The sequence below is a fragment of the Xenopus tropicalis genome, chromosome 2, assembly GCF_000004195.4.
Source record: "Xenopus tropicalis strain Nigerian chromosome 2, UCB_Xtro_10.0, whole genome shotgun sequence".
Lineage (NCBI taxonomy): Eukaryota > Metazoa > Chordata > Amphibia > Anura > Pipidae > Xenopus > Xenopus tropicalis.
In genome coordinates, this window is record NC_030678.2 from 47,853,080 (window position 1) to 47,867,351 (window position 14,272).

The 14,272-nt window shown below is 37.9% G+C and overlaps 1 protein-coding gene across 1 annotated transcript in view; it reads left to right on the plus strand.

The window, feature by feature from the left end:
* The window catches only part of pafah1b1 (platelet activating factor acetylhydrolase 1b regulatory subunit 1), a 47,790-nt gene extending 35,384 nt beyond the window's left edge, over positions 1–12,406 (plus strand). The window contains 6 exon segments of the mRNA NM_205830.1: positions 2,490–2,658; positions 3,144–3,246; positions 3,945–4,173; positions 4,884–4,985; positions 6,227–6,383; positions 8,371–12,406. Coding sequence (NP_991399.1) covers positions 2,490–2,658; positions 3,144–3,246; positions 3,945–4,173; positions 4,884–4,985; positions 6,227–6,383; positions 8,371–8,444 — 834 coding nt within the window. The 3' untranslated portion in view covers positions 8,445–12,406.
* The last annotated feature ends 1,866 nt before the right edge of the window (positions 12,407–14,272 follow it).

Here is a 14,272-nt window from a genome sequence, read left to right on the forward strand (position 1 = left end):
AAAGGATAGTTCATAAGTTTGGTACTAGGGATGCACCAAACCCAGATTTTTGGGTTCATCCCAAAATCAGCATATGCTAATTAGGATTCAAATTAGGATTTTGGAGGGCTAAATGTATAAAATGTATAATAAAGCCATACAATTCTTAATGTTTAAAGGGGAGGGTGTTTTTAGTAGCATAATGCACAGAATGTCTTTATGTATAAAATCTATTAATTATTGGTAAGTGCAGAGGATCTCTTTTGTCTGTAAATGAATTTTATAGTCACAGCCTCATTGCATCTCCTACAAATGTACCTGGGACACTGTGCCCACCGAGGACAGACTGCACCACTCATAGTAAAAGCAATAAAATAGGGCTGTGTGGAGTGTGTTCTTTTGTATGGAAAATACAGAGGGCTAAGGACTTATAACATGCCCTATTACATTCACCCCCTGTATGCTCCCAGTATGCTGTCACTTAGCAATTAGAGGAATTAACTGTGTATTATCAGTGCCTGAACGCATCGGTTCATCCAGCTGAAGCACTTCTCTCCCAATCTGAATTAATTCACAATCCTACCCTTTGTAATCACTCCCTTATGCAGCTATTTGACATTGCCCACTATTAGTATTTGTTGTATTTAGGCTATTATTATTATGGCCTATTAAAATTATTAATGCGCTGGTGAGTATAGAGTGGTCATTTGTGCGGTGTGCACACGAGTGCGTCTTAAACAGTTATTGTATTTCTACCTGCCTCTAGGCACCTTTCCCTACCAGCTCCAAGTCACTTCCAGCCGCGCGTTCATTAATCCCAGCCACTTCACACACCTAGCCCTCTATCAATTTCTTCTAAAGTTATTGTGCCTGATGCATGTTTTGTCCATTTTAGGCTTTGTCAAAGCCATAACAATAATAGCCTGAATACAAGGAATGTCAAATGGCTGCTTAAGGGAGTCATTACAAAGGATAGAAGTGTGAATTAATAGAGATAGGGCGAGAAGTGCTTCTGTTGGATGAACTGAGAAGTTTGGGCACTGATCATAATACACAGTTACATACCCTAATTGCTAAGTGAGAGCATACAGATGAGGTGGTGAATGTAATAGGACAAGTAGGAAAAGTCCTTGGCCCTCTGTACATTCCCTACAAAAGAATACACTCCACATAGCCCTATTTGAAATGCTTTTAATATGAGTTTGTAAATAAGTGGTTTCTTTAAGTAACAATTTATAATAAAAGTTATGTTTTAATAATACTTAATAGCCAGTTACGCAGTATATTCTGATATAAAGTTTACCAATATCCCAGAAACCATAGTGCCACAGTAACCATAAGTGAGTGGTGCAGTCTCTCCTATTTCCATGTGCTCTTTGCTGGGCACTGGGTTTCAAGTATGTTTTTCTGTGGATGGATCTACACACTGTGGGTTTCCATGTTACCACCTGACTGAATTATATTTAAGATGGAAGGTGCAGGGCTTGCTCCTATTTATCTCCGAGAAATGGTTTAGAATGTAGTGGTGAGCACAACTTTCACTTTCTTACGGAATATGTAGCCTGCAAATACCCAGCTTTTATTGCCACAGGACATTTCATCACCCTGTGCTAGAGTTCGTTTTGTTCACTGCTCCTAGGTATTCCATTCATGTCCTAATCACCTTCTCAGTGCATCCCTAGTGCAGGGTGATGAAATTTCTCATGTGCCATAATAGCAGTAGATTAGTTAATGGAAAGTTGGGGAAAATAGACTGGCCATTGTCAAGTTAAAGGGGTCCTGCGCGCAAAAGCTGTTTTTGCACAGTTTTAGCAAATGTAATTCTAAACATGTTTTAAATATGTTTATTAAAAGTTTTCAGTGTCCACCCCTGGCACCTGTACTATGTTTTTTTGTAAGCAACCGAGCTCTGCTTCCAATTTACTACCAAGTCCCTCCAACTGGCTGCAGGGCTTCTCCCCCTTAATGCCCTGCTCTTTTTCTCCATGAAAGGCAGTGATCTCATGTAATTGTCTGTACATATGTTTTTTCATCCTGGGTGGATTTTTTTTTCTGGGTAAAACACAGATTTCCAGTTATTTGAAAATGTAATTGCATATTAAAAGCAGTATTTTTTTTATTTACTTTTTATTTTTCGTTACTCCTCTGTCTGATTCCTCAAACAATAGGATATGAGTTTGTAAGATACCTGACCTTGCACCTAGTCTACAAATATCATTTTTCTAAGTTAGCAAATTAATTTTTAGGAAGCAGATTTTCATTGCGTTTATAGTTAGTATTTGCTGCCATTTGTTATAAAATGTAACATTTTTGCCCTACAATGTCTGTCTTGTATTTCAGAAGGGATTGTTTTTCCATTGTTGAGCTTCTTCCAAGACACAATTATTTTGATTTTGTATCTCATTAATTATTTATAAAGGTTAGAGACTTCCCCGCAGAGTGAAAATGAATGCCTGTGCTTTTTCTCATGTCATGGGTTGGTGTAATAGACTTTTCTTTCCCAATATCAGGTGTGGGACTATGAGACTGGAGATTTTGAACGCACACTCAAGGGGCACACAGACTCTGTGCAGGATATATCTTTTGACCATTCTGGAAAGCTACTGGCCTCTTGTTCTGCAGATATGACTATTAAGCTATGGGATTTCCAAGGTTTTGAGTGTATCAGGACCATGCATGGTAGGAACCTCCTGTGTGCGCTTACTGTACCATTCCAGATGTCTAGCAGCCATATGTCAGAACTGTGTTCAAAATAATTGCTAGTATCACTTTCCCATTGTTTGCACATGGAAAACATGGAACACACATGGAACAGTAATACACCATTGTAGAAAAGAGTATATCCTCTTTAAAGTTACAAGGGAATATATGGATTCAGGGAGTCATAACATAACCACAGCTGTGTTTGATGCAGTCAACCATATGGCATCTGCAAATTGACTTCATTTTACCATGTCGTTCTGTACACAAAATTTCAGCATTGGCGTCCAATCCCATGGTTAAACACCTGCGTAGCAGAATGAAATCAATAAACATGTATGTTGTTTTATAGTAGAACATGTAAAGGATGCTGTGAACGACATTGTTTACAAACTTCTGTATGTACCCCTCAACCAGAGCCCAACCATATCATGTTTAATGTATTTATTTATTTTTTTAACCAGGTCATGATCATAATGTTTCCTCAGTAGCCATTATGCCCAATGGAGATCATATAGTGTCTGCCTCAAGGGATAAAACCATTAAGATGTGGGAGGTTCAGACTGGGTAAGTATCAGACATTTCTTAATAGGCAGGGTTTTCAAAGATAAGAAGTTATGGAATGTCTTTTATGTCATTTAAATAGAATTGGGTGGCATTCTTTTGTTCTTTATCTTGTATCAAGACTACTGATTTGTGGGGACAAAATAACACGAAAAGGACCAATTCCCCAATGAGATTTTCTTAGAAACTGGTTTTTTTTTCCCCCCATTGGTACAGACTTTAGTGCCACCTTTTCCTTAGCTGTAACACTATTCATAAATTAGTGTGTCTGTTCCATGCATGTTTAATTTAACATATGAAAATAGTACATGCTGCAGCTTATTTACCAACACTAACAGGTTTGCCACAGTGCAGTAACCCATATGAACCAATCTGCAATTAGCTTTGATTTGTTTACTGCAGGTATAAAAATGGAAGGCAGATTGTAATTTTAGGACGAAGACACACAGAGCTCCATAGTAGCAGCTACTTGTCACAGCTACTAAATGCCAGAAAATACTCTGCCATAGACCATACATACAAGCTTTTTACTCATACCTTCTATGCATTTGCAGTGTGTCTATATGAAAGCAGCTTTTCTTTCTTTTTTGCTTCTTTTTCTCTCTGCAGTTTTAGTTTTTAAGTTTGCATCGCTGTGTAAATCACATAACAAGTACACATTTGTCCATATAGAGCTTGTAAACTTTTTTCTTTTGCCATAGGTATTGTGTAAAGACTTTCACAGGACACAGAGAGTGGGTTCGCATGGTGAGGCCAAACCAGGATGGCACACTAATTGCCAGCTGTTCTAATGACCAAACTGTTCGTGTTTGGGTTGTAGCTACAAAGGAATGCAAAGCAGAACTTAGAGAGCATGAACATGTGGTAGAATGCATTTCTTGGGCACCAGAAAGCTCATATTCTACCATATCAGATGCCACAGGATCTGAGGTATGAAATGGATTTCCAAAACGTAGAGACACGACATAAAGTTCATATTAATAAAAAACGTTTGTGTATACATATGTATGCTTGTGTGAGTGGTATGTATATGTAGGAAAAAGTAGCTGCTTTCGGAAGTCCAGATAACCGGATGTGAACAATTAGCAGAAATAGTAATCATGGAATGTAGAAACACACAGGGCTTTGTTATAGTGAATTAAATTCTTTATTTGTGAACAAGCTTTTTGGTCTGCTAAGAGAGCTTTACAGGTTACACGGTGTGGGGTTGTGTCTAGAGTTTTTTTTTTGTTTTGTTTTGTTTTTTTTGTTTTGTTTTACCCTCCACCAAAAAGTGCATGCCTTGTTGCTAGGCAAACCGCATAAACAAAAAAGCCCTATTACAGCAGTTTAATTTTAAATTAGAAAGGGAATATAACCAAAGATCAGTGTTTAAAGCATTAATACGCTGCTAAAGTACGTAACGGGAATAAAGTGTTGACCTAGAGACCCTTGGTGTGGAAAGGAATGGAAAATGTCAGTAAAAAGTCAGAGTAACCAACAAGCAGGTGTTTGAAAGGTGAAGTGTGAGAAAATTGGAAAATTCCACAGAAATAAATTCACATCTTGACTGATATGTAAATGTACTGTTCTGTTTGTCACGTCCTTCAACAGTTGAAATATTCAAGTCTAAGCTTTGTGTAAACTCTTTTATATTTCAGACTAAAAAAAGTGGTAAACCCGGCCCATTTCTCCTGTCTGGTTCCAGAGATAAAACTATAAAGATGTGGGACATTAGCATTGGCATGTGCCTAATGACACTTGTAAGTTTTACAGAAGCTTTTAAAAGTGTGCACAAGTGTATCTGTTCTCCAATAGATTCTTAAAAACATGCTTGCATGCTGATTTGATTTGTTTTAAGTCTTAAAATTGCATTACATCACATTACCACAGAAACACTGACATTTCTCGCTAGGGTTCATTCCCACTGCAATTTTTTTCCAAAACTGAAAATCTTTTATAAAATAACCTCCATTAATTATAATTACAATTTAGGGTTACCAAGCCTTATGTTTGTTTAAATGAGTGTATTCTCTTACTAAAGAATCTAGTTAAAGCATTCTGCACTTTGCCCTTTCAAGGGCAAACATTAAAACAAGCCCATTGATCAGTTCCAACTGTGAGAACAGATCTCTTTAAAATGGAATTATCAAAACATTTTATATAGGTAGAACACTATAATACAATTTAAACCGAGGAAACATAATTTTAATCAATGAAATGTGTCTTAATTAGAGTATGTCTTTTGACTGTCTCCTTTAACAGTGCTTTTGTAAATTGTGCAATGCTGGTATTTTCAGATACAGCTACAATTTATAACCGCAGAGCCTAGTGTATGACACTGCTTCTGACAGAGGTGTACCATTCCCCTGGGGCAAGCTAAGAGATGTTCATTAGAGCATGTGCCAGTTTTGTTTTCCTGTTGCAGTTGTACTGTGTGTTCTATAGAGCTTAAGTGCATAGCAACACTGCAAGTTGTTGGCACTGTTATACCGTTTGCATTCATCCCTGTGGGTGTGGGGCCAAACACCAAAAGCAGAATTAGATCTCTAAGCCATCATTTTTATTGTGGCCATTGAGTTCTTATGGGGCACACATCAAGTAACAGAAGCCTTCTTTAACCATATAATTTAAAATAAAAAAATAACCCAATATGGAGTGTCCATTTAGAACAGGGGAATATTCTAAGCTGAAAATAGGCTTTCAGTCTCTGCCCAGTTGAACATCATGTTCATTTGGAAAGATGTATACACAAGCAATGCCATGCTTATTACATGGCTTTTGTGACTTTTCAAAAACCCCCAATGGAGTGGAGTAGAAATATCTTACAAATGGAAGATTATTTGTTAAACACAGTGATAGGTGATCTTTTCTAATCTGCAGCATTTATTTTATATCTTAGCACTGCTCCCTCAGTTATTCTGTTATTTATTCTACTCTGTTATGTTATTTAGTTTATACTGTCACTCGGTCACACTGTTACTTATTTTCACCCCCTCACTAGGTTGGCCATGACAATTGGGTGCGTGGAGTTCAATTCCATCCAGGAGGAAAGTTTATTCTTAGTTGTGCTGATGATAAAACTATACGCATTTGGGACTACAAGAACAAACGCTGCATGAAAACCCTTAATGCGCATGAACATTTTGTTACCTCTTTGGGTAAGATTTACTGATCTACTGTTTTTTGTATACTCTAAGGGGTATATTTATCATGCAGTGTTAAAAGTGAAGTAAAACATTAACGGTGATGTTGCTCATAGCAGCCAATCGAATGCTTTGCTTTGGTTTTCTAACTGTTGAAATCTAATTGCAGATTGGTTGCCCTGGACAAAATCACCGGTAAATGCTTCACTCCACTTTTTACACAGCATGATAAATATACCCCTAGTTAAAGTTAACATTCGCCAAGTGCTGTAAGTTTGTGCCTTCTGCCACATAGCAATGCAGGAACTGATTTTAGTCTATCTTTTGAGTTTGTTGCTTTGCTGCACGATAGCACAAATATTCACCACACAGCAAAGAAAAAGAAATACACCTGAAATTGTGATTTCAGCTAAGCATTTGACTATACTGAATTGTAATCTTTGAATTACATAATTATGTTGCTGTTCTGTGGACAGAATTTGATAAATAACTCCCCCTGCTGGGCGGAGAACCAGCAACAGTAAATATTTTTGATACATGTTCTACTGAAAGATGCAGTTGCTGTCATTGGCATGCTGCTGCCTTTTAGATTACACCAAGGCACAAACATTTAGTAGTTATTTATGGTTTTAGGTTGTTGAAATAAATACATTTTAGCTGTTTCACAAATACCATACCACTGTTCCATACCTGTCAGGTTCCTGGTTCATATATATGATATGCTGGAGCAATGATGTATACAATTTCCTTCTGCCTGTTAAAGGCTTTTCCCAGTCAAAAAGCTTAAAGGAGAAGGAAAGGCTAAGTCACTTGGGGGTGCCAAAATGTTAGGCACCCCCAAGTGACTTTAATCGCCTACCTTTTAGCCTGGGGTACCTGTAGCAAGCGATTCCTGCTTCCTTTTCTGGCAAATGTCACTGGTCAGCGCATGCGCAGTGAGAAGCCGACTTCTCTGTTAATGTTCGGCTTTTCACTCTACTGCGCATGCGCGCGCGAGCGAGTCAGGAAGGAGGAAGCGCATCGCTCTAGGTACCCCGGGCTGGTGCTATTCTCTCCGTACAGGGGCACCAGCCCGGGGTACAAGGTAAGCGATTAAAGTCACTGGGAGGTGCCTAACATTTTGGCACCCCCAAGTGACTTAGCCTTTCCTTCTCCTTTAAAGGGAAACTATCATGATTTTTATTTTCTATGAACATTTTGTTCATTAAATATAATTTGTTAAATTTAATCTATTAAACCTTTAAGTTAACTTTTAGTATGTTATAGAATGGTCTATTCTGAGCAGCTTTTCATTTGGTCTCATTAATTATTTATAGTTTTTTTTTGTTTTTTTTTTTAATTATTTGCCGCCGTCTGACTTTTTTTCAACTTTCAAATGGGGGTCACTGGCCCAGGCAGCCAGGAAGATATTGCTCTGTGAGGCTACAATTTCATTGTTGCTTTTTATTATTTTTCTATTCAGGCCCTTTCCTATTCATATTTCAGTCAACTGCTGAAATTCTAAACTGTTAATGTTGCTGAACATAAAGTAATAAAAGAGTATATTTAAAAAAAAAAATAAATGAAGGCCAGTTGCAAACAGTCTTAGAATATTACTCTTTACATTATAAAATACTACTATTTACATTATACTGAAAGCTAACTCAAAGGTAACTTAAATTTTCAAAATATTAAATATTTCCTCACCCTCTAAAAACACAATTTTTCTCTCCTCCTGCTCTGCGCCTGCGTCAAATTTTATACATTGAGTTAGTGACCATGTCAATATAAAGTATAAAAAATGAGGAAGAAATAAGCAGGAGCAAAATACTAGTACAGAGTCTGGGACAGGTAAGGGTTATGGGACTGGGGAGAGGTGAGGCATGTTGCATAAGTGACAGGATGCTTTTATAAACTGAAAACATAGAAGTGTCATTTCACAAAAGAAGAAAATTCTTTTTTTTTTTTTTTTTTTTTAAAAGTCTATGCAGTTTTATTTAAATTCTGTTTGCTTTCATTTTAGATTTCCACAAGACTGCGCCGTATGTGGTCACTGGAAGCGTAGATCAAACAGTAAAAGTGTGGGAGTGCCGTTGATTTGAATTCACCTTGGAACCTGTCGCCTTTCCCCTTTCCTCTGGATGCACTCAGATACCATGGTTACCCATTGAGCTCTGTTAAATACCTATTGTCCTTTCATGTAAATTATTCTGGATGTAGATTGAGCTTATTAAATGTTACACAAAAAGTATTCATGCATGGTGAATCCAAATTGTATACTGTAAATTTACATACGTTGTCTAGAAGTACCATAGGTTTAAGAACATGGGCTGGCATTGGTCACATCAGACCTAAGAGGCAAGAACTGTGTATTTCTGGGGTGTCAGAGTAGCTGACAATGTTAATCGCTCTACCTTACAGGATCGTGCCTGTCCTTACTCTGTCTTCAGCTGTGGTTTCCTGGATCAGTGGGCACGTTCAGAAGCACATATATTTGTAAAGCAATGTTTATTTGTCCCACTATTTTTGTGAGCTTTACCAACTCACTATTGTATTGGAATGTCTGCAATATCACATTTTGTGATGTAGCAGCCAAAACCATATACTAATATTTTCCGTAAGTATGGGTTAACACTTGGCACAGCACCGAGTGATTTGTTTTGGCTTGTTAAAATTGAGCCAGTTTTCTACATATGTGGCTGGTGTTCAGTCTGATTAGTATCTAATGATCCTCACCTAGGGTGCTTTCACAGGGAATTACTCACTTGATGGCCTTAAGGAGTTGATTGTTGGATGTTAACCAAAGACTTGTCATCAGATATAAAAGACACGTTATGCAACAGATTTGTTTGAAGATCCTTAGTTACTTTCTGATTGTGTTTTCTCTGAAATGGCTTTATATTTTGGTAACCCTGTCCAATTTCTTCCTTTCATTCAACAAAAGACCCTTTGTATGCCTCATGGTTCATTGCTGACCTGCCTTTCCCCCCTCAGTTCTTAGTGGGTTTTGCCAGTGCTACACGGTCCAACTGGATCTTGGCTAATCTGCTTTATGGTAACAGGTGTCCTGAAGATCTCTCCATTATTTCAGCCAAGGTAAAGCACTATATATAGGAATTGTGTATCTTGGAGCCCCTTTATACCTTTGCTGTCCTGGAGCACTGCCACTATCATCTCATGCTGGCTAAGCCTAATCCTCCCACTGGCAAGAGTAATGTTTTTTTCTAGATCCTCCAACTCTACTGGTTAATCCTAGTGCTAATTCTGTGTTTGTTTTTTTCCTCTCAAAGAAGCCATTCCCCAAAGCCCTACTTAAACATCTAAAAGTAAGAAGTGCCCATGCCTCACTTTCTGCCGTGCTAATTATAGTTATCTCCAAATGGAGATCTTTGATACAGAACCATTTTTCATGAAAAAAACACTATTTCCCAAATTTTATAGAAAAATCTTTGCATACCCGAAGTATACATTTACGTGGGAGTCCTCTACAAATGGATTGATGGGTTTTTGAGAAATGTAAGAAGCTGTACTTTGTGCCAGTTTCTCCTGATGGCTACCATACATCAGTCTAAAGAGGGAGTGGTGCTTTATCATCCTGTCAATAGCAACCAAAACTGCAAGAGATAATCACACTTTCTGGGCTGCTGCAGTGGTTCTGGCACCCAAACTTGAGCTTTGTGTCATTAAAGCATATGGATTTGAAAGGGGAACTAGAGATAAAGCTTTGTTTGCAGAAAAGTCAGTTTTAACATACTTTGCAATCTAATTTTGAAAGTTAAACTACTGCTTAGCCTGGAGTTTAACCCTTACAGCACTTTTGCATGCCAGCAGGCTTACCTGTGTCACATCAGGCTCAGCGGCCAGCTCTTCTTACTCTTCTGCTTCTGTGGTTTGTTGGCTGGCAAGTTAGGTTCTGCCCCTCCGGCTTCTCTTCCTCGTGAGTGCCAAGCACTGCTTTACTTTCCTATCTTTGTGCCAACGCAAGGAGAGAAACAGCACTTACAATGTTCTGGAAGAGGAGGTAGTGAAGTGTTAATCCAAATAACAGATAACAAAATTATATCACAAACCTTGAATTAAAATAGTAAAGACTTTTTTGGGCTATTTTTTTTTTTTTTTAACGCCTTAGCTTAAGTTCTTATTACCTACATTGTAGTAAAGCTCCCTGTGCCATCCACAGATTATCTGCATCCTCTGGTGGCATGTTAAGACTTCAGTGTGTTTTATGATCGCAACATGTCTTTCTGCAGGCGTCATTTAAATCAAGAGATGCTGATTTGCTCACAGGTTTTAATCTTTTTGCAGCGCAACAATATAAATTGTTGATTTATACGAGCAGGGCATGTGACAAAACCAAAACCTGTTTACTTTGTGCTGTTTTTGTTTCTCTTCTGACAGGTGTATGTGCTTCTGTATTGTCTTTGCTTTGTGTGCAAATAAATGCTGCTGTTCTCAAGCGCAGGACCAATAATGCAGAGAGAATAAACTTTGCACACTTATGTACTGCAGTGCTGTCTGTTATATCCGTAGCTCTCCAGTTTCTAGGGGTTATTAGGCTGCTATACCAACAAATGCCAACATTAAATCTGGGTCCCTTGAAAAAAACAAAACAAAACACTTTCTTTCATTCCCTTAAGTGGAATGATGCTTTTAATCATCGTCATATTGACTCTCGCAAGGGTCTGAGCTATACTCATGCTAGGGATGTTATGGGTGTTAACTATCAGCTGATCCAAAGCTGCTACAGGGTACCCCCCCCCCAAACTGTTTTTGATTGGCAAATAAAAAAATAAAGATTAGATCACGCAAATGTCAAGTTTTAGAGAGGCCTGCCATTGTATTTAGACAAGTAGAACAAACATGTGGTTAACTTTTTAACACTACAGTCATTTTTCTCTTCATAAATTATGGGACTAACCATTTTGTTACTAGTGTAATAGTTCTGGAGCTGGTCTGGCTAAGTTAAAAAAAAAAAATAGCACATTCATTGGATAATGGAAGGTCAATAAAGCAACTCAGTATCTTGCAATACGCTTATTTGCCATTCAGCCATAGGTAATACTAGTAGGTAACTGACATGAACACAAATTCACTCTTTGAAGGCCAGTAATGTTTTTGATTAGTTACATTTGTATTTAAATACTTTCTAGTCTAAACATCACTGCAATTCCCAATAGGAGAGTTTTATGTCTTTCACAGGGAGGGATCCCTTTTCACTTTGCCTTTTTGAATGCTTCTCACTATACTGACACCCAGATTTCATTTTAAATTCCACTATGAAGAAATGAATGATATTAAGGCCACTGGTACACAAAAAGTGTTAATAAATGCAATGAACACATTGGCGATTTGATTCCCAATTCTAACCCTTGCTACTCACTGCATATTTCCCCAATACATGGTTCACACCTGGATAGCTCCACTGCACATCACCAAGCCCTTGGGTACAAGGCACTAACTAGGCACTAGCCATTTAAGCATTACTTTCCTTTCATTTGCTTTATCACCTTTTATATTGCTAGTAGTTTCCTGGGGCTGCCAGAGCTGGTTTGTCAGTCTGTGTGCCTTTTCATTTCTTCATAAGATCCTTTGACAGAATATCGGCACTCGTGTGTATAAATATTTGCTGCCAGTGCCTTCATATGAAGGCTTTCGCTCAGAAAAGGGGTGTGAAAAAAGCTTCTATTTAGTCTTTAGTTTTGTCTAATAACTTGTGACCCAAGGGAATTTGATCAGAACAAACAAAATCAAGACAGAACTAAGTAAGGCAATAGATAAAATAAAAATCTGAACTCTGGGAAATTGACACTTTGCATAGAAAAGGCTCAGTAGTTATGCCAAGTGATGGAACGAGTTGGCTGTCTTTGCCTCGTATTAAAATTTAAAGAAGGTCTCTGCTACGTCAGGCTCGAGTTTGGTGTTTCAATTCCTAGTAGATAAATATTTTGCTTTATGCTGCCTGTGACTGATAGGTCCATGGTACATTCTAGGAGTGATTCTAGGAGTGCAAATTTATAGCAGTAACAAGAATTATCCAAAGGGGAAAACAAAAAAAAAAACGAAAGCAAAATATTTGCGGTTCTAATAGCATCTTGCACTTTAGAAGGTGAAACCGTCCTGCTTGTGTGTGGTGTGACCAATGGTGTGCCCAGGCACTAATACATGAGAATAACTAGTTACTAGCAAGTTGGGTTGTGGAACACTTTGTAGGTTCAAAGCTTTTGGCTTAATACCCCACAAAGCCCAGTCTATTAATTGTCAGTCCCTGCTTCTCCTGTTTTGCCTCTTCTGTTTCATGTGAATTGCCTTGTAAATTTGAATCTAAGCGCCCTGCCAACGCCCTCCACAAACGCTGTTGAAAAAGGTTTCTATTTTGTCGTACAGTGGTGGCTTGATAATCCTCCCAACATTTTAACAGGGAGAACTGGCTTTGAAATAGGTGTTTCCAATCCTAAAAACAGTAAGGCACTTAAAATATCTTCTCTCCAAATTGTCTAGCTGTAAATAGTGACAAATGCACAAAGTTTAGAGGCAAGTGTCTGGTGATAATTGTGGGGAAATATTTAATTTGTTGAATACGTTTTCCTTTCCGTTATAGAAAATGGATTTCCAAGTCACAACTGCACTTCCTCATCTTTCCAAACTTTGTATCTCTTCCACTGTATCATGTAAGTGGTTCCTTACTCGTTCAATCAGCAGTTGTCCAATTCTTCATCCTTCACCCCCCCCCCCCCCCCCCCTGTTCAATCCAAGGAGACGCCGATCATACGTTTAGCTCACCCCCGACACAATTCAATGTTTAATGACATTAGGAAAATGAAGTTTTTATTTAGGTGGAAGAGTCCTTCCTGCCTCCTCTCCAATACTAAACATTAACTAAACAGAAAATTACACAGTAAAGACAGATATAAAATCAGTAAAGGAATGTATATAATACTGCTCTGTGTTTTACAGTAAGATTTGTTGCTCTCAAACTGTGTAAAACAAAATTTATTCGTTTTCTGCATATTAAAAAAAAAAAATCTTATTGTACCAATTGGTAAACTATTAAATGCATATAAAACTTATAGATGTCTGCCTATTATTTGTCACTATTGGCCGTCTTCCATAAAGCAACTTCTGTAATAGGTTTATGCCTTGAATCAAGGCGTTACGGAAACAGTGAAACTCTGGTTTTACATCCCCTTAAGTTTTTCCGCATTTGACGCCATTTTTTTTGGCAGTTCCCTGAATATATAAAATGGGGGTTTCTGCTGTATTGGAAGTAAAATATCACTGTTTGGGAGATTCTGATAATTCAGTTGAGTGTTTCAGAGGTGTATTTTTCTATTTGCTTTCTTTTGTTCCAGTTCAGTCCTGGGCAAAGAGATTGGCACCTCTGCACTCTTCAAATAACACAAATTAAGCCGACCATTCCCGTAATTACTTTTTCTTCTTAAATGACCAATTACAGTGCAATCTGACAAAGCCATCAAATTATCGTAAGGTTAGTGTGCACCAAACAATTGTACATCTAACGATCTTTCATCCTACGTTGGTCAGAAAATCGATTGGGCAGGTTTGGAAATTTTAGTCGTCAACATTGAATTTGTCAGATCTCCAACTGCAGGACCAAGTGGCAGCTCTTTCCTAGCTTCAGTTAGACGATATTGCTTGAAATGGTTGTTCTCATTAATGGGGAAATCGTACTCTTAAATCGTCATTTCATGATATGCTTGGTTGTACGACTACAAAAAGATCTTTTCGAAATCTACAAATATGATCCGCTTTACAGCTTAAACTTCCTGCAAGATAAGCTTGAAGGTGCCAAAACCAGGCTCCCACAATTCCTTGTTTCACCTTTAATGTTACACAACTTTATTTTATTCAGAGCATAACTTATCCCTTAGGATCAGAAAAGAATAAGTGAAACCAAGTGCTTCCTA